A 27,650-nucleotide genomic window follows, 5' to 3' on the forward strand; every position below is an offset into this window, starting at 1 on the left:
TGTATACCTGTCAGGGAATTAAGAGTGGCGTATAAAAATTGCCAATCCTAAAAAATTTCACACAAGATCTCTATGGATTTAAACAATCTCAATTTATACTATGGTGCCACTTTATTTTGGAGATGTAATAAAAGTCTATATGTTCTCTGCCTTGTAGCTCTCTACTTTCTTGACAAAGAAAACAGCAAATAAGACCTCTTTGGTGGAAGAGAGGAATATGCTCTAGTGCCACCTTTGGAAGGTGGTGATAGAGCACATCATATTTAACCACCCAAGTAGGCTTATTTGCATAATACTTACCAGAAATTCTTAGCAGGACATGCAAAGTTTAATAAGTCCATATACAGCCTCAAGGTGGCATCTCCCTAATGAGACATAGTACACCATTTGACAAGCTTCCTTGTACACATACTATCCATGATAAACTGATCATTCTGTAATGGGAAGGATACCCCTATTACTTGAATAGGAGCAGCCGACATGTGCTCACCATCCACTATACCAGTTTCCAGTGTCTGAAGACTATCGAAGCAGCTGATCTGTGTGGGGTCTGGGCATCGGACCCCACAGATTACATACTGGTGAGCTATCCGGTCATCAATATGAAAACAACATTTAGGACAGGAAAACTTCAATTGTCACAATGCAGTCAAACACGAAACATCCAGTAATTGTACGATTCATGCACCATGTAATGCAATACCTGTCAGCGCAACAATAAAATAAACAACTGGTACACAGGTTTTTCAATGTAATTTTTTTATTTATTTTTTTTTACTTTTCCGAGACTCCATAACGCAATGGGAAAGAGGGAGATTATTCTGCAGAAAAACTGAAAATATAAGGGAAGGGGAAACGCACTTTTTTTTTCTTTTTACAGGTTTCATTTTAAAATTTTCCTGCCTTTCCACATGAAGAGAGTACAGGAATTCAAGTATGTTGTGGAGGGCAGTAATACAAAAAAGGTTTCATAAAAAAAAGCAAAACAAGAAAAACAAAGAGGAAAAAAAAAAAAAAACAGAAACAAAACCTTTGCACATGCCAGTCCTCCTGGCACCAATCACTTTGGTAAGGCTAAACAATAGGAGCAAACCAAGATTTCACAAAAAGGGCATTATCCACTCCTACACTGGCAGGAGGAGGCAAGGTGCAAAGCAGGGCTGGGGTGTAACCTGGCAGAACATTGCCTCCCCCAAATCTCACAAAAGCCAGCAATATAAAACAATTCCCAGTGCTGCTCTTTCAAAAAAAAAAAAAAAAAAAAAAAAAAAAAAAAAAAGTTTATTTTTTTGCACAAGAATGGCTAAGGTATAGGAGAAAAATAAAGCATCTAAAGCATGTGATAAAACATTTGCAGTTGCTAAGCTTAAAACAAATATACTCATAATATATAAATATATATTTGGAAATATATATCATATATTATACAGATATAGGATCATAAAAGAGCACTCCACAAATCAGACTTTGCTCCGGGTCCCAAAATCAGTATATCGCATGTTTGAGGAAGCGCAGGGTTACAATGAAGGTGGTAAAGATAGAGCTCAGCCAAATACGGATTTTCAGACATTTCCTATATCCTTTTATACTGGTATCCTGGCAGGGAGAACAGACAGGGAAGGAAAAAAACAAGAGGAGAATGTTGTAGCAGCAGAAAAAAAATTAAAAAAAAAACAGGAAAAAAAACCAAAACCGACGACTGATACATTTTTGCAGTCAGCTCTTCACCAACTTGTGATGAAACCTTGATGTTTTCTGTCCACCTGCTCTCCAACACAGATGAGCTGAAGGTCTCTGCCTTCCGGACTGTAATTGCTGGCCTTTATTAAGAAAATAGAATCCCCTTTTGTTTATTCCGCATTGGGTGCGCTTGTCAATACGTGTGATATTATTTAAATATATGTACAGGGTTTCATCTGCTGTGGTGTGGTGGCCTTCAGAATGACAAACCTCTTTGCAATTCATTGCCGCGTCATCGGTCAGCACTCTGTTTCTCTCTCATCCATGCATGGATCCTCTCCTTAAGTTCTGGCACTAAAATAAAAAAAAAAAATCAATATTCATAAGTAAAAGGTATACCGCTTAAGAAACTTCTAATCTGATCATGCAGGACTGTGATCAGACATTAGTTATTCTCTACTCAAACTGACCTACGACTGAGCAGCTAGGGTCCGACTATGCAGGAAGTGACCGTGCAGCTGTGGCAGAATTACAGTTCTGCATCTCCCACAAATACAGGATCCACTAGCTTGAAGTAATTCACATAAACATTACAGATGTGGGTATGTGGGGAAGGGGTGGGGAGAGTCTGAGGTACCAGGGGTCTCTTGTTATGTTGCAGCATGTAAGAGTGGGTTCACACCTGCACCTGGTCTCCACTTTCAGGTTTCCGTCTTCTGCCTGAGAAACCGGACAAGAGAAGGAAACCAGCAGTTTTCAAATCCATTCATTTGAATGGGTTTGCAAAGTGACCACCCGTGAGTGTCTTCTGCCTCTCCGCAGCGAAACAGTTTTGGTTTTGTGTTTTCTACCAGACACAAAGTCAGACATGCAGGACTGTGTCCTGTTAAAAAATAAAATAAAAAATGTTTCGCTGCAAAGACCAGAAGATGCTCACGGGCGGACACTGACTGCCAGGTTTCCGTCTCCTGTTGGCAGAAAACGGAAAACCACAAAGCGGAGACTGGACGCAGGTGTGAACCCCACCCTAAAACTGTATTTCTCCTGCCCAGCAAAACCGGTGTATACATTTTATATCTGTTTTGAGTGAATATTTACTTTCCTGTAAAGTGTAGCTATTTAATTGCTAAAATAAAAGACACCCCACCTAGGGCCTGTCCTTATGTTAAGGCATCTGAAGCCAAATAAAAAAACAGTATACGTCAGGTGAGCTAGGGAAGCATGACAATTAAGGGGTTTTTCATGATTCATTTATGAGACCAGCACACCACCCTTAAAGCTTAACTTCAATTATAGAACAATTTTTCATAAATTAATAGTACGTGACTATAAACTTCGTAATATATCTTATTAAATAAATTAGTTTCCTTGTCAGGCTACTTTTCCCTTCCTTCACCCATATGGTATCGAGCCTCACACACAACTCTAAGGGAAAGGGATGGGGGCACTACTACTAGCAAGTGATCGATTTACTGCTCTCTTCTTTACAGTAAAACAGCATCTCAAGATATTACAGCATTAAAATAGCCGTCATGTTTACAGAAGGTGACAGAGCTTAGCAACTGCAGCATGTCATTTCCAGGAGCCTAAGTACCTGGCCAAACGGGAGGGGGATCTCCAGGTGTCCTGGGCTGCCAATTAGAAATCGAAACTTCAGTTTTACCCCAGTTCTGGGTAAAGTATAAGGGTAAGCTCACATGGAGTTTTTTTTTAGTCAGGGTTTTGATGCCGTAGACCAAAAAGACGGCTCCCATTGAAATCAATGGGAGCCACTCAGGTCTTTTTTCCAGAAGCTGTTTCTTCCGGCTCCCGGAAAAAAGAAGCGACATGCTCATTCTTCAGGCAGAGTTGTCTCAAGATTCGGCATGAAGAAACTCCCTCCTCCGGACTAGGCCCATTCATTGGGCCAAATCCGGAGCGGAGTGCGCGGCTGGATACTGGTGCATTTCACCGGCTTTCAGTCGCGGCTACCCGGTTTTTGGATCAGAACTAGAGATGAGCGAGTACTGTTCGGATCAGCCGATCCGAATAGCACGCTCGCATAGAAATGAATGGACGTAGCCAGCACGCGGGGGGTTAAGCGGCCGGCCGCCGTCAAAGCGGAAGTACCAGGTGCATCCATTCATTTCTATGGAGCGTGCTGTTCGGATCGGCTGATCCGAACAGTACTCGCTCATCTCTAATCAGAACCTGAGGCGGCCTCCACCTCAGGTTCCGATCCAAAAAATCCCCCGTGTGAACTTACCCTAACTCTGTGTCAACTCTATACTGGAGGTGCCAGGGTGTGGAGAGCACTCTGCTGTATATTTTTTTTTGTTCTCTCCATTCCTCCCCACATTCTGGCTAGCAGTTCGAGAGATAGCTTCCAAACTTACAGACAGGAGCTTTCTGGCCAATCCAGAATCCTTCCTTCTCCACTGCACCAATATTTCTAATTTTTTAGCTCCATACTAGATAGGTTCTTTAAAGCACGTTTGTAAATTTACCTGGTTCAAGCATGCTTTCTGTGAGTGTTTGTCTATTGAAGGGATCTGTAGATGAATTAAGAAGGTGTCTCAGAATGATTGACCTGTCCATGATGGTTCCAGATGGCAGTCTCACTGGTTCCGACATCAAAGTGTCCATTAGTGGATCTAGATTGATAAAAAAAAACAAAACAAAAAAACAACAACACACATTTAAAAAAAAAATGAAACGTGTGAATGTCACTTTTTAAACTGATATATTACCAACAGGTGGTCATCTATCTGTAACCAGATGGGAGTTATAAAGTAGTAAGATATAAAAATAAAAAATAAAAAAAACTGGTGTAAAGTGTATGTTGAGAAATCCAATCTCATTGTATTGTATTTAGTACAGGCAGTATTTCTATACCTCTGAACTCATCTGGAGCATCACTATAATCAATTTCTGCCCGGGCATTCCGTGCCACAATCTCCTCCACCTTCTCCGCTAAGAGCTTGAACTTCTCAATGGCAATTGTAGATTTAATTCCAGCCTTTTTCATTTTGGATATGACCTCTTCAAAAAGTTCTTTGCTGTAGGATCTCTGAGAATGGGGAGGACAAATAGGTCAAGTCATTTCTTTCTGATGTAATTCTGCTACTGAATTTATAAAGATTTACAGGTAAAATGTGTACACTGAAGGATTGTAGAAGGCTAGAAGTAGGTTGATATTCAAGTAAGGACAATTTTTTTTTAACCCAAGTAAAAACATGAAATAACCACAGCTATATAAGAAGCTACACAGACCTGGTCATCTGCTATGGCCTTAGCAAATCGGGCACAGTCTAAATGTAAGTAGATATCGGTGAGTTGATCCAGAAGTTTCTTTGGTTCAAACCCATACTTCTCTGGGTTCTCCACCTTCAAGTCTCGACACTTAGGTCCACATAACTGCTGCAGGTTAAAATTTAGCATGGCTGCTAACCGGGGTCCAAGCTCCTGAAGGAGGAAAATCGGAATATGTATTGGCCAAGGAAGGTGAAATACAACAGGAACTACAAACAGAAAGCCAGAGGCCCAGCACTCACAGGTCTAAGGAACGGCTTCTGCACTTGTTTGGTAAGAATGTGGAACATGTCAACAGTCTCTGTGGCTAAAGCAAGATAGGAACGGGAGACACGCTCATCTTGAGCCAGCTGGGATTGACGGGCCTGCTGTTGATCCTGAAAAGTAAATTTCATTTGGAGTCATTTCAATCCCTCTGTTGTATGAGAAACAGCCGTAACACAGCCAACGCGATTCCTATAAAATGATAGGTCACTACAACTCATGCTCAGATGAGTTCTGAGCTGGAAATAGAAGTGACTTGTCACAACTGATCTGTGCCCCACCCAGCCTTGACAGTCCCACGACAGATCCACTTTAAATTACATTAAATTAGGGAATGGCATTCCAAGACTAACCCGAGGCAACTGATCCCAGTGTTCCTTGTTCCTCATCTCCTCTTGCATTTCATGGATTCGCTTTAGGGACTCTAAGCTCTCATCCAGCAAGAAGGTGGTGTCATTAATAAGCATGTTTATGTAACGCACAAACTGCTTCCCCGAGCTGCAAATACAAGAACGCTGCTATAATCAATTCGGTCACAAAAAGCACAGCAGAAATGCAAATCAAAAGCACCACAGCTAAATGGATCATGACATAAGGAGGCATTACAGATGCATACTAATAATTACATATATAGGCACATGTTATTTTGCACAAAGCATTGGGAAACACTAGTAATATAACCAAAAGAATCATTTTATGCCAATCCCTTTTTCTCAAGATATGCCTCCAGACCCATAACTATCCCCTCAACTTCATCGCTTTTATAAGGCGATGACAAACACATTAAAGGGGTTGTCCCATCACAAGGATCCTATCTATACTGCTGGTTAATGTGGATGTAAGACTTTTCCTAAATACATTGCTTCAGCAAAACTGCTTTGTTTGTCCACTATCTTACTTTATTCAATTCTTTGTGGCCACAGCCCTGACTTATCTGCTCATGAGTCAAGTGATGTATCTGCTGCTCTCAGGAAGGGGGGGGGAGGGGCTAAGTGCAGGGAGCGAGCCTGTGTATCTAGCTATTCCTGTGTCTACACCACGTGACCTAGCTTCCTGCACTCAGATAGGGAAGAGGAGCTGCTTTAATTTCTTCTGTTCTCCCAGTTATCAGGCTAGCTAATTCAATTGTGTTCATTATGGCAGAGACAGGCAGTCTCTGTATGTAACACAGAATGGAGTTGCTGCTGCCTGTACTTCATAGTCCAATATGGGTGGGCGGAGCTACATGGAAATTTGGGGGCGGCGCTAAATGGCAGGTTGCCTGTGAAACCCCGCCCACCAAATGATGCAAGAAAACAGGAAGAAAGAAGATTTTACAGCAGTAAAGACTGATGAGTATGTGAGGTGGGAATACCCCTTTAATATATGTCGAGGCGCTATTTGGTTATACATTATACAGTATGTTTATACAGAGACAAATTGTTTAATGGAATTCCAAGCAGAAGTTTCTGTATTGAGCCACTCACTTGAATTCTTCCATAAATGTACCATGATGAGCTGGATTTTGCCATAGGCTTTTAAAGATGGTACTTATGTGATAGCGTATGGTAAACTTATCATAGAATTCGCTGGTAGCGCCGGTATGTTCAACATCTAGAGAAAGAAGAAGAAACTTATTCAACTAAGAATCAGGCCAAACATTGAGCAGATCCTGAAACATAAAATCATGTAAAAAATACATTACAGTTCCCGAGAACTGCAGATGAGCTAGAGGCCATGACAGAACCAGAGAAAATCTGATTTTGCAAGTCCGTATAGTGGAACTAATGGGAGGAATCACTCTTGCAGAAGACATGGAAGAGCTGTCCAGATAAACACAAGGTCATAGCATGCAAGGCACACGCATCTCTCACATTCCTGCCCATTAGTTATTGAGGAACCGAGATCCTTTATTAATCACGTTGCCTCTATTCAATCTAAAAAGCTATTTACTTATTAAGCATTCAGCATCACCGGAAACGCATTGATGTCACTACAGTAAAGAACGTTACACTGAACATATATTCTGCTCAGTATTTTGACAGAGATAGCTACATAACGCACCAGCTCAGCCTCAAAACAGGTAAGAAACACATGGGATTACACATAATTTAGCCATGACAAAAGAGTTTCAAAATAGAGAGTAAGGCTAAGGCCCCATGTTGTGGAAACGCAGCATTTTTTTTTATTGTGGTTTTTTGAGCCAAAGCCAGGAGTGGATTGAGCAAAAGATGTATAAGAACTTCCTATATATTTCCCTATTCCTTTTATGACCACTCTTGTCTTCAGCTAAAAAAAAAAACAAAAAAAAAAAAAAAAAAAAAAAAAAAGGCTGTGTTTCCGCAACATGGAGCCTCAGCTTAAAGCTACGTTCACATCAAGAGTTTATCCCAGGATTTACCATATATAATCACTAGAGTATACTAAGTTTTTTGATCACGTAGAGTCCAGTAAAAAATGTATAGATAAACTATAAAAGTTAATATCATAGAGGGAACCTATAGTGACAAATGCCACTGCATGGTGTCTGAGGGAGGAACTAGTGGCAACTGCTATCTGATTCATGGTGAATAGCTGTACTGTTCATTACCTGTGTAAAACTTCATCAGAGAGGGCACAAGAAGTTTGGTTGACAACGGGTGTCCTTCAATCATCTCAAAAAATTTCTGAGTCCGATGCTGGATAGCTGGATTAGTTACAAACATAACCTCCACCAGCTTGGCCACAAGGTACGGGTTTCGGATATAATTCTGGTTGCATAGCAGCACCACCAGGAACGTAGCAACATCCTGTGTACAGGACTCAAAAAGAACCTGAGGAGCATATCTAGAGGAAACGCAAGAAACCCAATGAGCAAGTTGTATAAAAATAAACAAAAGCCCATGAATAAAGTACGGCAGTTTTTAAGAGCAGGTTTAGTGGTATACAAAGACAACCAATGACAGTTTACTTACTGCACAATAAAAAACAAAAATTCAGCTACATCTTCTACATAAAACTCGGGCAATGCAGCAAATATCTTGGGAATGTCTGGATTTAAAGGCAGCGTTATACTGGAGGAGAAAAAAATACATTCAAATTCATTGTCACGTACAACATAAACTATAACAGTAAAAAAAATATCAATGTTAAACTTTGCTCGAAAAATAATTTGCAAAAAAAATGCAACTGGAGTGTAAACACTCAGGTATCTAATCTGTCAGCCTATAAAACTCACCTTGGGTAAGCGGGATCCACCATACGCAATAAGAGTTGTATAACCATTCCATAGAAACTGAGGCATCTTCTGAGGAAGTTTTCATCCAGTAATCCGGCATCAGCACAGGCCTTGCAGCGTACTAGCTTCTGTAGTATGATCAGAAGGAACAAACTATAAGCTTACAATGCACTCATTTCATTGTGGTTGGTATGAACTTATTTTTTATGCATTATATGTGAACACCTAGAAGAATCACAGTTTTTATTGAAAAGCACTGATAGCCGGGAAATCCAAGGGGCAAACCAATAAACACACAGCTCTCCAATAGACCTCTCTTTCCATGAAGTAGGTTATTCTGTCCGCAGAGTGATGGACCTTCAGAAAATGAGAGACATAAATGCACCCCTCAATAGTATGCACAATTCTTATTTTTTCGCCTGGACCTGCTGGATCAAGTTTCAGGGGACGCAGGACTACAAAGACCTTAAGAGGTCCAGAGGAAACCTGGAAGGCTAGTTGAGATAAAAAGGGACTTTTGTACTAACTATAAAATCCATTTCTCGACGGTTTCACTGGAGGATACAGTGGGTATTAGCCCGGCCGCTAGGAGACTTGACACTAGTATAACAAAAAGCCTGTTGCCTCCGGGCAATACCACTCACAGACACTGTGCTAATCAGGTTGTACTGCAGCAGTAGGAGAAAGGCACACAAAATAAGGGAGGGAAATTAAAAAAGAAAAAAAAAAAAAGTCGGACAGGAGTAAACGTAATAACTAAGGTGGGATCTGTGTCCCCCAGTGAAAAAGTCGAGAAATAGATTTAACCGAGTACAAAAATACCTCTTTCTGACCTAATTTTCACTGGGGAACACAGTGGGATGTCCCAAAGCAGTCCCAGAGGGTGGGAAATACACAGCCATGCAAATCACCTAGCGCAAAGCTGCTTGGAATACCTTGTGACCCAAACTGGCATTGGCAGAAGCCACAGAATGGATCTTATAAAATTTTGAAAATGTGTTGATGGAGACCCAGGTGGATGGCCTCGAAGGTAGAGACCATTATGCCCAGGATGCACATACAGAACCGAAGAGTGCAAGGAGATTTTTTCTGAAGGCGAGACACACTGGACCAAAGAGGAGGAATTTTAGACTCTGGGAGGAGAACCTGGCTCTGGTTCGTGTCAAGGATCACGCCCAGGAATTCCATATGTGGAGACAGAATGAAACAAGACTTTTCCTCATTGATAAGCCAGCAGTACTGGTGAAGAAGGTTCAAGGTAATGCGCAAGCTGGTCAGGTTGTCTGATTTGTAGGGGCTTTCACCAGCACGTCGTCCAAGTATGGAATGGAAGGTATGGAACACGAGGTTCAAACTGATTAGCACAGTGTCTGAAAGGGTTATTGCATGGAGGCAGAGCCAACAGACTTTTTGTTATACTAGTGTCAAGTCTCCTAGCGGCTGAGCTAATACTCAGTGTCCCTCAGTGAAAATTAGGCGAGAAATTCAGGTTCATTCCCTCCCTCCCCATTCATTTTTTTCACCCCTTCTGCTCTGTCACATTTCACTTGATTGTCCCTCTCCCCTCCTCCGTTATGCCTACTTGCACTGTAATCGTCTGAGTTTGTCCTTGGCGCCTCGGTTTTCTGGGCAAAAAATGTTTTATAAAAAAAAAAAAAAAAAAAAAAAAAAAAAAAAAAAAAAAAAGGTCTGTTGGTGCTATTAATGGGTTAGTAAATGCACTCAAATACCTTTAGCAGTGTTTTGAGTGATTTCTGGGTGTGTCTGGGAACGTGACGTTCCATTTCCGGAAGAGGGGAAACAGATCAGCACCAGAGAACGAGCAAATGCGGTATATGGGTAAATATACATTTTTGATAAATTATGTTATTTAGAAAGTAAGCAGGGGGAGGGTGTTTAGATTAGAGTAGGAATTGGTTTTTAACCCAGACAACCCCTTTAAGACTTTGTAGCCCCAGACTTCCTATGGCATTTCTGGTGCATTTTGTTCACTTTATGTTCTCTTGCAATAAAAAACCCCAAAATAAAATTATATATATTTCTTAAATAATTTATTTAGAAAATTCTGTAAAGAAATAACTAACCTTGAGCTGAGTTTTACAACGTTTCAGCATCTCTCTGTGTCTGGCAGCAAGTGGGGAATCTTTCCACTGACTCTCATTGTTCTTCAGCTCTTCAACCGTCCTAAAGATGGTTAAAAGAAAAGCCAGAATAAGCCAATGTTTGTAGTATATGTACAAACCATGAATACACCAGAACAGTGCATACTTCAGAGGAAAATAAAATAAAAAAATCTATATACCATCCTGGCAAAAGCCAAAAAGATTCTTGGCTTTCCCCAGGTTAAAGGGGGCCCTTATGGACACATTTGACAAATGTAGTGTTTAGAGATGAGCGAGTACTGTTCAGATCAGCTGATCCGAACAGCACGCTCGCATAGAAATGAATGGACGTAGCCGACACGCGAGGGTTTAAGCGGCCGGCCGCTGTCAAAGCGGAAGTACCAGGTGCATCCATTCATTTCTATGGCGCGTGCTGTTCGGATTGGCTGATACGAACAGTACTCGCTCATCACTAGTAGTGTTTGTTTCTTGTAAAACTGACAAAGCAGATCCAGCCTTGTGAATTTCAGAGACCAATGCCAGCAACGCTGTCACTCCCTATTCATTTCTCCTACATTTAAAGGGGTTTTTCAGTATAAGGGTTCATTCTCACGGAGTAAACGCGAGCTCATTTTGGCAAAATACACGTGTAAAGAATACACGTGTAAAAATAAGACTCCCATTGACTTCAATGACATTTTACATGTGTATTCTGACGTGTAAAAAAATGGGAGACTTATTTTTACACGTGTATTTTGCCAAAATAAGCACGCATTTACTCCGTGTGAATGGACCCAAACACTGATCTTTAGGGTTGTATAGGAGTTGAGCTGTAGTAACTCAGCATAGCCGCTACACATAAAATAAAGATATCTGCTTCCGTTTCAGTACTTCATTTGGCAACTACTGCCGAAAACAGCTGATCTGTTGGGGTCCCTCCTGTCTGACAATGACAACCTATCCAAAGGATAGGTCACAAATATAATTTGTATAGAAAATAACTTTAACCCAGAGCAAGCAGAGGGGGGGTCAAGAAAGGAGGACATCTATATAATCTCCAAATGATCTAACAGACAGAAAAAAAAAAATTAAATCAGTTCAGATTACAAAAATGACACAATCACTACAGAATTGCTAACCTGTTCAGCTCCCGGATGGCCCTTAACCGTCGGATATAACGGCGACAGCTAGGCAGGATTGCGAGGTGATGAGCATGCAAGGTCAGAAAGAAACACTCTGTAGGAAACTTGGGTTCCGAGAATGAAGAAGGATCTTGATCTAAAAAAAATAAATAAAAAATATTTAAATTAAAAGCATAAATACATTTTAAAACAGACAATACTTATCTAGTGTAGTCATCCAGATGATAAAAATTTTTCCTATGCTAAAGGCATTTTCTCAACAAGGACATTTATTCCATACCTAAAACATCCAAGCAGTCAGACCCCTGGCAATCGTGAGCACAGGGGCAATGGTGCATATACATGGCCATCACTTTATTCACAACTATCTGACTGCCAGGGCAATGATCTCCAGCAGTCCCAAAGGAGAGAATGAAGCTGTGGCCACACATGCACACCACCACAAGGAGCAGTCAGGGAAGACTTGTGGTCCTTGTTCTCCTAATGTGACACTTCTCAATTATCCAGTGCATATGGCATATGTGCCCATATGTTCCAGTTACAAGACAGCCAGTGTCAGTGCTGAGGGCACCGTACTTTAACTTAAGTGACCACTAGCTGATTAAAAGACTCTTACTACTAGTTGTGAGGTAACCTGCAAAATCCCATGGTTAGTAATGGGGAAAAGATACTAATCAGTTAGTGCTTTCACAAAAGTAAAAGAACCAGCAACCCCAACACTATGTGTCAGCCACTATTAATGGTCACACTTCTTGAATGATATGAACAAAAATGACATTATCAACCTAACAGGATAAGACACTTACTTAGTTCTGTCATCCAGCTGGTAACTTCCTCCATTGTAGCTTTGATACGAGTCTCATCACTAGGCAGTGCTATGCGACATTTTGGATGGAAAATATACATAGGATCCACAGTCTCCAGTTTAATCTTGGTACTGAGTTGCTGTAGCACCCAGAGGAAGTTCAGCATGAATCCATCAGTAGACACCAACCTGTCATCTGTCTGTTGGGCATAACGAATCAGAATTCATTAAGTTAAAATGGCCAGACCTTTCTCTTGCTGCACATTCAGCCTGACAGCAGCCAAGCTGAATAGAGTCATGACTGTTGGTGGACAGCACCTCCTTTCACTTCAATGGACGTGCTGGAGGGTATCCGAATGCTTTACTTCGGTTGTCAGTAGCACGCCTATGGAAGTGAATGGGAACGCCACCCACCAACAGTCGCATCCACATTCAGCTTGGAGCTCAGGAGAAAGGTCCGCCCATTTTTGCTTCGTTAGATCACCCCTATACCCTTTAAAAACAATGCATCATCCTACAAGCAAGTGTATTATGGAGAGGATTGTACCTGCATCTGTGCCTTTTTTATATTGCCATTGACTATGGCAGCCATGTAGTTTAGAGCACACTCCCTGGTCTCACCATTGAGCAGAACACTGTGCAGAATCTTGAATAGCTCTTGCTAGAAACAAACAAAAAGTACAACAATGAATAAAGTCTTGCAGTGTGAATATGACCAATTCTAAGACTGGGTAAACATGGTGCTTTTTTTAAAAAAAAAAACCCACAAAATTGCAAAGTTTTTTTTCCAGTTGCGCTAATGAGAAGTAAATTTCACTCAGAAGTTTAAAATATGGTGTCAGGTGTACCTGGAAGCAGCTATATCCAGGTACATTGTCTTACACTTCCAATTCCAGTAAACTAGAGATGTGACCTCATTCATGTGATCACATTTTTAATCCATTTGCTGTTTACCACCAGTTATATGTTGTAACTATTGATGCCCAACAGTTAGGATGTATAGACTGTCTTATACGTCACTCAGTTTAATGTCAAACCTTGACGTATAGGTCTCCGATATGGTCAGTGCAGGACAATATATGGCTGTTTCAGCATAGTTAACTGTATTGCTAGGAGTTCCTCTTCTGATGTAGTGTTCAGGCCGGTAAATCTGGCACACAGAGTTTCACAGCTTAATTTATTTTACCTATTGTAGCTATAATTTGTACGTACTGCTGCCAATTCACATGTAACCATTAAAAGGGTTTGTGCCATTAATGACACTTTTACCCTAGCCACAAGACCCCCTGGTCAGGCCGCCAGCAATCACGATAGGATAAGGGGAATAAGTGTCCATAATGACACAACTACTTTAAGCAAGAAAATCAAAAGTTAGCATTAAAGTATGTTTATGCTTTAATGTTGCATTCTGTGCGTATAGAAACGTATTGGCTTAGACATGAGTCCCAGGCAAGTACCAAGGGAGTCCCATGCAGTACAGTATTCTGGGAACAATCTTCTGTAAAGAGCAACATGGAAACCAAGCATAGGCCTAATCTAGGAGTAGCAAAGGAAGTGCTGTATCTAGTGCAGTGTGGTGTGACACAAAGTTCTAATAACATTCTTACCAGAAAGATGCTATATTTCCCCAGTAGGGATGACAAACTACACCCAATGATGACATTTTTTTTAGCACAGGTTTCAGAACCAACCCCTTGGAGATACATTACAAGAAAGTGCAAAGCAAGCTTTTTTTAAAATGCTCATAAGGGGAAAAATTTAGAGAAAAAGAAAATTCAATAAATCAGGAAAAAAAAAAAAAAAAATAATAATTAAACAGACCCTTGAGTCTAGCCACTATGGACATTATCTTATCCAAGTGAAGAAGTATACTCTACCAGCGTACAATACTCACCCGTGCGGACTCCAAGTAATGCTGAAGTGACTGACTGACAACTCGGGTGTTTTCTAGAGTAATTGTAGGACCAGAGAAGTATTTCTCAACAACTTTATTCTGTAGTAAGAGAAAAACATTTTTTTCGAGTCAGAAATATCAAGCTGTAGTCCCGTCCTTGAATAAGCATTTAAGAGAATTTCTTAAGTGTGGAAAACAAATCTTACTGCAAGACAAAAGAAACTTACATCATCTTCAGCAAAGACAGAGAGGCTGAAGAAAGAACCAAGGTAAGACAGACGCTGCAACTCACGGCCAGTCGCAGGGCTCAGAGGCTTGGGCAACCAAAGGGGTAAAGAGGCCATCTAAAATGGAACATTCGAATTGAAGTATATTATGTCAAATACATACTGACGCTTAAATATGGACACTATTAGCACAATTCCTGGAAAAAAAAATAAATCTACTTCTCAGTTTTGCATAATACTATAAAACTATACTAAATTATTAAATTAAAATAAGACACTTACCAAGCAGCAAACAGGATGAGTCTTTCCAAACTTAATTTCACACAGTTCACCTAAAGCCTAAAGAGGAGACAACACATGAGAGAGCACAGAAAAACCACCAGTCCCCAATATTAACTGTAAACCATTACTAGTGACCAGTGGTCCATCCGTCACATTGAGCGTTCTCTTCTTACAACACAATTTTCAATTTGCAGCCTCAGGCCACAGACGGTACAAACCTATTCACTTAAAATTCAACTACATAGATAACAGGCCAGCAGCCGTCCAAATGCATAGGAAATCATTGCTGCAACATAAGTACGAGAGCACTACAGTAAGCAGCTTAAAAGGAGTTGTCTAGGCAAAAATCTAGGTTGTCCAGGCAGCCAGGGGCAGTGAAAAACTAAAAAAAAAAAAAAAAAAAAAAAAAAAAAAATAATAATAATAATAATTCACACTCACCTTTCCATGATGCTTCAGTGCCTCCCACCACGGTCTGGTCTATTCAGTCTAGTGCAGATGTGTGGCGGAAGTCCCAGCCACACATGACCACTGAGGCCAATCAGTGGCCTCAGCAAACGGCATGTGAGGTCACTACCTGTGACATCATGGGTGTCTGTATAAGGCTGCTGACTGGCCTCAGCGGTCACTTAACCACTGAGGCTAACCAGTGCAACTCAGGAAGGGACTAGAGATGGGAGAGTACTATTCGAAACGGTAGTTTCGAATAGCACGCTCCCATAGGAATGAATGGGAGCGGCCGGCGCGCAGGGGATTAAGCGGCAGGACACCGGCCCCGACTGAGTCCATTCACTCCTATGGGAGCGTGCTATTCGAAACTACTGTTTCGAATAGTACTCTCTCATCTCTAGAAGGGACCCGTAAGAAGATGATGGAACAAAAAATGACCAGGTAGAGCTGCACTACCCTTATCAAGGCTCCGCAGTTAAATGCACTTTGGAGTTGGTAGAGACTCCATTAGTAGTCAGTGAATCACATCGGCCAGGAATACAGAGTCTGACCACTGAAGCTATAGAGTCGGTGGTCTGAAGCCTAGGCAATGAGGTGTAAATACTGAAGACACAAAAAATTAGCGGAATCTGGCAAATGGAGCAATATGGATAAAAGGTCAACAGGTCGGTTATCTCAAATAGTTGAGAGGGGATCCATATCAATGTATGTTCTTGTGGCTTGGATCTCCAAGAAGAGTGGGTCAGAGATCCCACTATTGTACTCATGGTAAAAGTGTAAAACAGAATTTGGGATCTTCTACAGCTTACAGGAGTGTTACACTGACTCTACAGTCCCACCAAGTGATATATTAGTACCAAGCCGTATTAGAGAGTCAATTAAAAACAGTCAAGACTGGGATATTTATATGGTAAATTCTACTGTATTCAATACCAGTTCTGCAATTGCAGGAAAATACCCTTGGACTTTGCTGTGCGGTGATCTGCTTTACCATTAATACAACGTCAAAATACAGCAGTTAGAGTTCTTACCATTAGTGGGTATTTGAAGTTGTCACTATCCAAAGAACAATCTTTAGCTGCCAGAGCCAAACCTTGCAAAATAGGAATGAAGATCTGCGTACATAAAATAAAAAATATTGGTAAGGATTTATAATATATTTGATTGATTCTTTGGGTTTTTCTAGTCCTGCCCATATACAGACTTGTCAGCCTGTTCAGCCAAATGAGGGGAAAAGGATTCCGGACTTTTTCTTACCTGTTTGAACACCTCCTCATCCTGATATGTAGTCCTTACAAGTTCTTGAATGAAGCCAAATGGCAGGTTCCTACAGAGCATATATGGCACAAGGAGAGACTGCTGCTGTACAGACCTGAAACAGAAAACATGGGAACTGTGCATTCATTCATATTATCTTCTGTAGGCGCTTCAGGTCTCCCATTCAAGGGGACAGGTGTTCTTTATGCAATGAAAGCCCAAACAAAAAACTGGAGGCATTTCTATTTAGAAGCCGATAGAGTTGACACACAATTGACTTCTTAACTAGAAGTATAAACCTGTACTTGATTTTTATTTAACACTAGAGACAGTACCTGGCATCGTCTGGGTATAAAGTATGGGTGCAAATGATCCCATCTGCTGCCCCTCTATTATGTGCTGAATGAACATATATCATTCCCCATTACAGCTTAATCTAAGTGATGGAAAACTAAAATGAGGCAACTGTCATTAGCAATTTTGTTTTTTTTTTAATGTAGATTGTGAGCCCCACATAGAGCTCACAATGTACTTTTTTTCCCCCCTATCAGTAAGTCTTTGGAATGTGGGATGGAAATCCATGCAAATACGGGGAGAACATACAAACTCCTTGCAAATGGGTTTTTTGCCCTTGGCAGGATTTGAACACCAGGACTCCAGTGCTGCAAGGCTGCAGTGCTAACCACTGAGCCACCGTGTGGCCCCTATCATTAGCAATTTCTGGTAAAACTGGTAAATACTGGAGACTGCCAGACCAAAGCCAATTTTTCACTGGTGCAATACAGGCCATGTATAAGACAACATTATGGTTACAAAACAAGTTGTATAATGATGAAGTACTACACAGTGAAACTTCCCCAAAAGACATCTTCTGTGATGGATTTTCAAGATTTCCAAACTAGCCATGTTTAAGAAGAATCCCTCTAAAAGACCACTTTTTCATGCAAATGTGGGCATTTGTCTCAAAGAGGTTTCTCTTGAAAGAAAAATAGATCGAACATAACTGCAATATCTTAATATGTACCTACCTTGGCTGGGTGAGTGCCCCTTGTAACACCAGAGCAGCATGGCAGATACACTGTGATCGAATGTTGCTCAGGAGCTGGCTCACATCTGGCTGACTGCACATCTATAGAAAAAACCAAACAAAAAAAAACAAAAAACGATTATATCTTATTTTATTTACCAATCACAGTATGTAGACTATCAACTGCAGAGAACAATGGCGCCATCCAGTGACCAGATGATATAGCTGGTTTTCAGATGATAGTATTTTACCTTTGGTGCTTTCCTCTCCTCTATTCCCACTCTATCAAAGCACTCAATGAGGTAGTTGAGCATCTCAGTTTCTTTGCAAGCTTCTATTGTGAAGTGATCGCCACAGGACTCTGTACTACTATTTCCACTGTGGGAGGAAGCAGAAATATTAGTTTGTAATCTTGGCAACATTTCATAAAATCCTGCAACCAGCATTAATCCAGGAACATCCAGTGCACAGGTCCAAAATTTGCAGAGTTAACAGTATTAGCCATTTACCAGAAAAAAACAATATAATAACGGAACAAACACCAAGTGTATTAGGGTTTAGTATTCAAAGTACAAACAGTGGTTTAGTCATATTCCACTATAGTGCAAGGATACAGATACTACCATACAGAGCAGGGGTAGGGAACCTTGGCTCTCCAGCTGTTACAAAACTACAACTCCCAGCATGCATACTTGCTCTGCTGTTCTTGGAACTCCCATGGAAGTAAATGGAGAATGTGGGAATTATAGTTTCACAGCAGCTGGAGATCCAAGGTCCCCTACCACTAATATAGAGGACGATTAGCAAGGGAAATTTGGGTATCAAAAGGTAAATAGGTCACAGCTATGCTACCGTAACTTCAGAAAATAGTGTGTCCCAGGCTGCAAGTGTGCCTTGTATAACTAGAGATGTGTGACAAGGAGTGTTATGTTCCAGAATACTGCTTATACTAAATGAGTACATGACGCAGAACACAGAAGGTGTCCTACATATAGGATAAGGTAATTTATTTTGCCTGGTGCAAACACCCAACTAGACATAACTTAAAAATGTTCCCCCAACTAGAACCACTTTTTTTTCAGTTTCAAAATTATGAATGCAGATTAATTTTTATCATATTCTTATAACTACCAATTTAGAACGGTAACACTATAGGGGATTGTAGGGCTATAAGGTGGACTTGATGGACAGATGTCTTCATCCAACCTCATCTACTATGTAACTATGAGTTATAGCGGTATTCAGAGGGCTACAACCAGTGAAGGCTACAGCAAGTTTTTAAGTTAAAAGGGTTATCCAAGAATTCATATCAATTACTTATCTTTAGGACAGGTCATCATTATCAGATGTTACGGAAACAGTGGACAGAGCTAGAATCAGATAGCACAATACACTGTGTAGAGGCCTGGCTCAGCCTCCACTCTAGTCAATAGAAACTCAGCTGAAACCGCACAGTCACTGCCCAGTATATGGAGTATGCTAACATATTTTACAGGTTTTCACTGCAGCTAGTCTTAGAGCTCTACGACAATATAACCCTAAATGACCATACATGCTGCAACAGTAGGTTTTTAACTGTGAACTGGGTTTAAAAAAAAAATAAAAAAAAAATGCAGGTTATAGCATGTCGCTGCCTCCCAGTGGCATCCTATCCCATACTGTAATTACTACAGTATATACACATGATCATATCGAGCACAGACTAAACAGGTAACATTATGTGTGTATATATAAATATACAGTATGGAGTACTGCAGTTCTTCCCCCGCACGCAAAAATATAAAAGCTACGCGTTTGCACCAATATAGTAACACTGAAAAACATTTTGAAAAATAAACTCCATACTGTTTTGGTTGATGGACAAAATTCACCAATATTGTAAATAAGGAGTTTACCAACACTATTATTGTCTTCCATTTGGATATATGCTTCTTTCATAGCCATGTTAGTTCAAAATAAATAAAAAGGATTTTTATTCCACTTATGACGGCAAGGACGACATTTGTGTGCCACTCTTACCTCCATGGCCTTATAAACTAAGGTCAGTGAGCACAGGCCACAAGACGGACAGGAATAGGACCCGGCCTTGTGTACAGTGCCAAAGAAATAAATGGGTCAGTGTGACGTGGCAGCGGTTGATTGGCCAGAAGCTTATCCAGGCCCCTGGGAGGAGCTTAGATTATACAGTAGGTGTATCAGTGCCAAGATGATAGCGGAAAGAGAACCTAGTACTATTATTAATGATCTCCTCTCCTTGGCTCAAATTCACCTCTCGCGACCTACTGTATATAGACTAGGGGAAAAGGTGTGGTAGCAATTGATCATATTTAGAGAGAGATCCAGCATCTAATCAAACAGTTATATAGAATAGGAGGTTACAATGTAATACACTATAACTTACTACAGGACTCTAAAACACGGCTAGGACACATAAAACTAACAGTCGTGTGCATGAGGCCTTATTCACAGACCTGAACCCACAGTAACGATAAAACATGGTGTCCCTATGTGAATGATGCAATGGCGAGTATGCGCAGTCAGCGCTGTATCCACTTCCATGTGACAGATCACAATGTACAATGCTATGCAATTTTTGTCCTAACTGCACAGCCCTGTTCGTAAGTTGCACAGAAGGGAATGGAGAGTTGGACATACATTCCCACTACCACTCAACTGGGCACTTCGAGACTCCCATTTTTGTTATCAAACCATTATAAGTAGAAAACCAATTAAAGGCATGAACATTGGAACACTATGATAAACCTATAAACACCCAATAACTGCATTCGGTAATAAACACCCACCTGAGAGAATTATATTATTCTAGATGAATGAAACAGACACTGCATTCTCAACAGGACAGCAAAACGTACACAATACAGAAACACAAACATTTTCAGATTTATCCCTTGTTTCCTCTACGATACATCGCATCATTTTATATAAAGCAAAAACATGCAATGATAAAAATTGTTCTTACTATTGTCAAGCTGAAACTTTTTAGTGAAGCAAATAGATTTTGTTTTAGTAAATAATTACTACCTGGCTATTATTGTGAATATTGGCTATAATTTAAGACAATAAAAAGAAGCATTTGCCATAAGGCCATGTTCAGACATGGTGAATTTACCGTGAAATCTCCAAAAGGGAGGTGCAATCTCCCATCTGCTTTGGATTTTGCTTTTTTAAGTTTAAAATAGATAGATACGGTATATTAAATTTAAAAAAATTTATAATTTCACGCAAGAAAACCAGACCTTAACAAACCATTTCAATGACGGACACCAACCAATCCCATAGGAGCCAGAAACAGGATAGAAACTAGTGCTGATTTGGGGGCCAAGCAACTATGACTGCTCCCGTAGGACCTCATACACATTGGATGTCAGTTTTTCCAAGAGTTGAAGATTTCAGCGCACTGCATTCACCTTTATTTAAAGGTATTTTTCACATGTATAGACATAGACATGGTTGTAAATCCTTTATGTAGACTAATACTTTACAGCAGGTCCATAGAATCTTGCAATAGCAAACCTTGGCAGCCATGAGTGGCAGCAGATCAAGTGACTTAACAGATTGAAGTCCACTTGTGCAAAAACTGCAATGCATTGAATAGACACGGCAACTGGTATTTGTGAGTGTTAGTGAGCGCTTGGGAACACTGACATGCCACATGGCCAGTACCTGGACCCAAAGTGAATACTAGAGACATCCTCTTCATCGCTCTCTTCGTCACCGCTGTCCTCAGCCTCATTCGTGTGGGCGAGGAAGAAGAGGGACAAAGGGTTGTCATACGGACTAGCACAACATGAAAACACAGTCAATAAGTGGGGGTGGGGAAAGGGTAATGCAAACATTACCAAACATAAGGGCAAGTTACATTAGTATGTGTGAGTCTATACATCTATCTTGGTAGTGGAAAGAATGTTGTATCACTACATAAGGCACTTTCACCATTCAGGAGGCCAGGAACCCTAGTGCCAAATCCTGTAAGAACTGAAAGAACCAGCATATTGGTTGTCAGCCAGTTTTTTTAAGAATTGACATTTATCTTAAGAGACACTGCAGTACAAGTTAGTATTACTGTAATATGAGGATATTTACATTATAGAACTGCACATTTTATTATGACATGGCCTACTGTATATACAATGCAGTCACATGGCATGCAGCATTCATTGAGCTGAACAGCAAACCCCAGTAAGTAGAGAGGTCGCGAACACGACAGGCGGCTGTCATGTATTGTGTAAAGATATACACACTGCGGTTTTGTTTCGCTGTTATTGTCCAGACAGCTGAAACATGACAAACCTTTCACATAATACCCAGGAAAAGCCTGTATGGGTGGCTATACCAAATCAAAGACCAACAAATCCTATACATGGATGTTTGTCATGTTAAATTGAAGTCTTCAAGACAGACTGCTGAATCTAGTTACAAGGAGGAGATAGAAAACCCATCTCCATGCAATCCATTAGAGAATTCTGATTATTAGAGGGAGGAATTGCATTACAGAAACAGCCCACTTATTTGTATGGCTATATAGCTTATGCGTCAGTACCCTTGTGGCAGCACTGTGGGGAAATTCAACGCTTACTGCCAGGTTTCCCTCCAAGTTAAAGCCAAAGCTACACTGACTTTTGCAGCGCTACTGACTGATTTTTAACTATTTAGTGACAGCTGCAACCACAACAGTGAACACAACTCAATGCACAGCAGCTGTAGTCCAATAGCTGAGTCAATAGTCAGTGTAACCCTTGTATGATGCTGGATATTTTTGCTACTAGAAGTCTCAGTACCCTCTGGGTCACAATGTAAATCCATTGACATACATTAGTGAAGGAGCTGCAGGGAGACACCAAAGTCATAGAACAGCCACCAAAGTCACCATGTGGCCCTAGCCTAAAGCAGGGGGTGACAACGTTTGGGAGTTGGATATTCAATCTAATATGAAGGGACTTTTCTGACAAGTGAGGGCAGGTTCACATCTGCGCATGGTCTCCACTTTGTGGGTTTCAGTCTTCTGCCGACAGGAGATGGAAACCCGGCAGACAGTATCCTCCTGTGAACATCTTCTGGTCTCCGCAGCAAAACAGTTTTTTGGTTGTTTTTTTTTTAACCGGACACAAAGTCCTGCATGTCCGACTCGGTGTCCGGTAAAAAAAAAAAAAGTTTCGCTATGGAGAGGCGAAAGACGCTCACGAGCGCTCATGGACGGACACTTTGCAAACCCATTCAAAAGAATGGATTTGAAAATTGACTGCCGGTTTCCATCTCCCGTCCGACAGAAGATGGAAACCTGAAAGTGGAGACTGGGCACAGGTGTGAACCCGCCATAAGGAGTGTCAGTAGTGCAGTACTCTGATACCTCCAGTATTGTGGCTAGTTCATTAACTGAATAGATTGCTGATACAGTAAGGAGAAAAGAAGTGAAAATACTACCCCCCAGAATTATCTTTGTACTTCCAACAACCCTATATTATGGAGACTGATAGAACGTAGCATCCTCTTAGGGGGCGTTCACACTACCGTCATTGTCCGACAGGTAGTGTCCGCTGCTAGTGTCCATTCAAAATCTCGCACGGACATTAGGAGCGGACACTAGCTGTGTCAGTGACAGTTTTCATTCATTTAAATGGCGATCGGGTGCGTTCTTTTGCACTCCATGCCTGTCCTTAGCTGTCCGTTTGTAAAGATGTCCGACTTTTCAAGCGGACAGCAAAGCCCGACATGTAGGTTTTTTCTGTCCGCTTGAAAAGTCGGACATCTTTACAAACGGACAGTTAAGGACAGGCACAGAGTGCAAAAGAACGCACCCGATCGCCATTTAAATGTATGAAAAGTGTCACGGACACAGCTAGTGTCTGTTGCTAATGTCCGTGCGAGATTTTGAACGGAAACTAGCAGCGGACACTACCTGTCGGACAAATGACAGTAGTGTGAGCGTTCCCTTACAGTCAAAAGGGGCAAAGACATTTGAAAATAGTGCAGCGTTATAGCTCTTTAGATTGATGTTTTCCATAAGGTTTCCAATCCACCAATACAAAAAAAAAAAAAAAAAAAAAAAAAAAAAAAAAAAAAGGGTGCAAACAAACTAGAGAGTCTATAGAACACCTTGCAGTGTCCTTGCCTTATTAAAAGGATGATATGGAGAGTCATATGGCCTTAACAGGTAAAAATACATTTCTCAAACAAGACAGTATGATATTTCAATACACATGCAGAGAAAAAGGTGAGTAATGTAAAGGAAACACCCACAACATACAGAAATCATGCACAAACCCACAACCTGCAGAGAAAATACCTAGGAGGTATCCGGTTTTGCCTTGGAGACATTCTGGGAGATACCAAAGACCTCCGTCTTTGTGAGCTGGTGGGCACTGCACGAGGACTGCTGGACAAGGTACGAGGGCTGGGAGACAGGTGCAAGACAGGGGAGAAGCTAGAAGACCTTGGACTGGAAGGAATGGGCATGGGTCCTGAATGGGTGACCGTGTAAGGTCGATAACGTGGTGATGATGCATGTCCCAATGATGGGCTTGATGGTACGGTCAAAGACTGCCCAGCGCTGCACGGCTGGGGACTAGAAACAGGGGGCAAGGGTGACTGGGGTTCTGGCACAGTGGTAGTATGAACTGGACTAGCATTATAAAGACTGGATAAAGAAAGAAAAATATGAAGTAAAACAACAACATTTAGACAAGAGAAATGAAAGCAGGAAAATGAATAAATAAATCTGTATACAGCAGGGGGATAACAGTTTATAAGACTAACAAAATATTCTGGTTCATGGGTTGAAAAACACAAAACAAACGCACACTACTCATTTCTAGGTAATGCAGTGATAGGTTCTCAGAACAGTAGCAAACTAATCCACTTATTTTCACAATCAGACCTTTGTGGTTTGTGAATTGACAACCAAGCATGGACCATACAACAGGAGAGAAAGTATATACTGCAGTTGCTGCTGCTCTTTAATTCAATCCACTCTGTCTTGGTTAGGGAACCAGCAAAAAAAAACAAAAAAAAAAAAAAACACGTGGAAACCCAGATGAAAACCTCCAAGATCTGATTAAATGTGAAGTAAATGCACTACACACCACAATAGCTAATTCTTTTATTCCTCCTGAAAATGTCTGAATACATTAGCAACTGGGTATTACCATTATACTTGCTAGTGGGATATGTTGCGCCACAGTATGATAGGCTGAACACACTTCAATGTCAAAGTATATGGTAGCACACAGTTGTCCACTAACTCCTACATTTCCAGGCAAAATAACAGAAATCACACAACCGTGAGATCTAGTCAAATATCCATGCAAGTATTTTCTAATATGGAAGAAAAGGAGCCAGGTTTTCTTTAAGGCAATGAGAATGCCATATAGGAAGTTTTAAGTAGAGCCAGGGTACTAAAAAACAAAACAAAAACAAACAAATACGTGCAATTACCATATTTCCCATACTAAAGGGAACCTGTCAAGGTGATTTGGGGCACAAAAATCACCCACGTCTGTATGGACCAGGTGTTTAATCTCCCAAATTGAAGTGTTAAAGTCATTTGTGCCCACAATAGAAATAAAGACACTTTATACTCAACCTGTCATTCCTTGCATTGGCACAATTGTTCACTGAAGCCAGAGTACAGGTAGTCCTCGGGTTACGACGGTCTCGGTTTACGACGTTTCGTGGTTACGACTAGAGATGAGCGAGTAGGTCCTTGCTAGTCGGGAGTGCTGGCAGCTTGCTGTTACGAGGGAGCTTACTTTTTCTCATAGGAATAAACTGACCAGCGTTGATTGGCCAGTGTACAGCATTCTGCCAATCAACGATGGCCAGGAGGCAGAGTCTAATATCAGACCACAACGGAGACTGCTGTGGACCTATCGTAGACTCCGCCTACTCACAGACGAGCTTCTGGCAGAACCAGCGTTGATTGGCCGAATACTGTACACTGGCCAATTCCTCGGAACTGAGGAAGGCTGTACTGTACTGTATATGGTACAGTCTTCCTCGGTTCCGAGCCGCTGCACACCAAATCACATTGATCTGTTCCTACGCGGAGTCATATGGTACAGTTACGCATGTTCCCGACTTCCGTCGAAATTCAGTTTACGATACTGCGTAAGAACGGATCAACGTAAGTCGAGGACTACCTGTAGTACACCTCGGGTTCAGTGCACATGCCCCCGTACCTCCTGCACTTGGGCAGCGAATTCGAGGTATACATCATCAGCTTCACTGAAGACCTGTGCCGGGGCTGAGGGCACCACAGGAGAGTCCAATGAGACTCATCTCTAAGTATGTATAAAAGGTTTTCGTTTTGTTTAAAGTGTGGACACGGATGGATTTATAACAGCGCGACTTGGGACACTAAACCACTCATTGGTCTATAGACTAGGAGTTTAGTTTCTCAAATCAACCAGACAGGTTCCCTTTAAAGTTATGTTTCAGTACATAATTGTATTCCCCATAAAATAATTCCGAAGAATTAATAAAGAGAAAAAAAAAAAAAAAAGAAGCAGCTACAGATCTTTTATTATACTACTTGGCAGATATGATATTCTGCCATTTTCTGTAATAAAATCACAGGTAATTTTGGTAGTGAGATCACACTACTTTAGGCCAAATAAAAGGTGGACTTCACTTGCCTTGATAGTGAGCTGGCACCAAAGGATCCAGAGTTACAGAACATAGGACTAGTGCCAGGCGTTGACCCAGAGTTGAGCAATAAAGTCTTCTCTGGGATTCGTGAAGTAGCAATTGGCTGTGATGTGGCGGTCAAGCTGGCAAATGGGTTGTCGTCTTTAGACTGTGTGGACATCATCAAGACTTCCATTAAAATCTGCCCAATCAAGTCTTTGAAATTGGAGTAAACTGTAGAAAAAGTAGCAAAAATGACAAAACTGGAAGCAAAAATGAAAGTCAGCTAGTTATAAAAGCAACTTCACAAAGTTAGTTAAAGTTCATTGTGGAAGTGTGATGCATGCTGTTTCATGTTGTGGTTTATTTTCAAGCACATAATAAATACCTTCTTTAGGATTTTGCCTAAACTGAGCAGAAAGGCCCCTCAGGAAAACGACATCCCTGTCTCTGTCTTTCCAAGATACTCTGAAGATCTTGCAGACCAGCTGCAGTGACTGTTCTTCAGACACCTCAGATCCTGAAGAGGATTCCTGCAATACAAAGGAGGCATATACAGTAAGGGTAAGACCACACTTGTTGCAAATCCATAGCAATACATGGAGATTCTAAGGTGGAGTCCCTGTGAAATTCACTCCTGCTACATTGAAAGTGGTGAAACCAGAGCTGAAATTATGTGGCATGAGAATGCTGCAAAACTGAAAATCCACGTGAAAAATATCTGTAGTATTTGTAACTACAGTGTCCAACAATTCAACCAGCAGCAACTTTCTGGATGCCAACTGCAAGGGTTCTTCCACAGATACATGGTATTACCTTATCAGTAAGGCTTCTCTTCTCCCTGCGATCACTCTCATCCACCTCCATGTTCTCAATCCCTGAGTCCACATCCACCTGGGATATGCTGGAAATCAAGAAATGTAAATTAAGTCCTTCTCCGATAGAGGTCAAATACATTAATACCAATAAAGCAAAGTTTGAGCTATAGTTAGAGATAAATTTCATAATATGATCTCGCAAAACACAGAAACCTACAATTGATCTTGCTCAGATGTAGGACTTCTTGAATAGAAGCGATGCTGCACATTACGCTCATCCACTTGCAGCTTCCTGCATCAAGTGGCTACTAAAACATACTATCTGTGTGAGGTCCAGTTGTCAGAACCCGACAGATCATTTACTGATGACCTATCCAGTCAGTATGAAAATTCAATTTTGGGACCAGAAAACCCCTTTAAGTACCATTTATTATTAGGACTGGGATATATCACAGAGCTTAAACCCCACTCATAGAAGTGATTGGATATCACATGACAAGGACTTTCATTTCCAACTTTTTGAAAGCAGTGGAGTCAAAAATACAGATTATAACAACGTAAAAAGCAAGCCT

The 27,650-nt window shown here is 40.9% G+C and overlaps 1 protein-coding gene across 2 annotated transcripts in view; it reads right to left on the bottom strand.

Moving 5' to 3' along the window:
* Positions 1–785: 785 nt before the first annotated feature.
* Positions 786–27,650, bottom strand: part of UBE4B (ubiquitination factor E4B) — a 49,267-nt gene continuing 22,402 nt past the window's right edge. The window contains exons 4-29 of one of the 2 annotated variants that reach the window (XM_075280014.1): positions 27,077–27,164; positions 26,649–26,793; positions 26,269–26,494; positions 23,922–24,272; positions 21,302–21,415; positions 17,869–17,995; positions 17,619–17,719; positions 16,591–16,705; positions 16,365–16,448; positions 14,884–14,940; positions 14,602–14,718; positions 14,375–14,473; positions 13,028–13,141; positions 12,482–12,680; positions 11,673–11,811; positions 10,516–10,615; positions 8,432–8,559; positions 8,169–8,267; positions 7,805–8,040; positions 6,702–6,828; positions 5,589–5,733; positions 5,214–5,348; positions 4,933–5,124; positions 4,555–4,729; positions 4,167–4,313; positions 786–2,034 (exon numbers count right to left, since the gene is read on the bottom strand). In XM_075280014.1, the coding sequence (XP_075136115.1) occupies positions 1,973–2,034; positions 4,167–4,313; positions 4,555–4,729; positions 4,933–5,124; positions 5,214–5,348; positions 5,589–5,733; positions 6,702–6,828; positions 7,805–8,040; positions 8,169–8,267; positions 8,432–8,559; positions 10,516–10,615; positions 11,673–11,811; positions 12,482–12,680; positions 13,028–13,141; positions 14,375–14,473; positions 14,602–14,718; positions 14,884–14,940; positions 16,365–16,448; positions 16,591–16,705; positions 17,619–17,719; positions 17,869–17,995; positions 21,302–21,415; positions 23,922–24,272; positions 26,269–26,494; positions 26,649–26,793; positions 27,077–27,164 (3,622 nt within the window). In that variant the 3' untranslated portion in view covers positions 786–1,972. The remainder of the gene's footprint in view (positions 2,035–4,166; positions 4,314–4,554; positions 4,730–4,932; positions 5,125–5,213; positions 5,349–5,588; positions 5,734–6,701; positions 6,829–7,804; positions 8,041–8,168; positions 8,268–8,431; positions 8,560–10,515; positions 10,616–11,672; positions 11,812–12,481; positions 12,681–13,027; positions 13,142–14,374; positions 14,474–14,601; positions 14,719–14,883; positions 14,941–16,364; positions 16,449–16,590; positions 16,706–17,618; positions 17,720–17,868; positions 17,996–21,301; positions 21,416–23,921; positions 24,273–26,268; positions 26,495–26,648; positions 26,794–27,076; positions 27,165–27,650) is intronic. The other variant, XM_075280015.1, reaches the window with a different exon arrangement.

This window comes from Leptodactylus fuscus, chromosome 6, assembly GCF_031893055.1.
Source record: "Leptodactylus fuscus isolate aLepFus1 chromosome 6, aLepFus1.hap2, whole genome shotgun sequence".
Taxonomy (NCBI): domain Eukaryota; kingdom Metazoa; phylum Chordata; class Amphibia; order Anura; family Leptodactylidae; genus Leptodactylus; species Leptodactylus fuscus.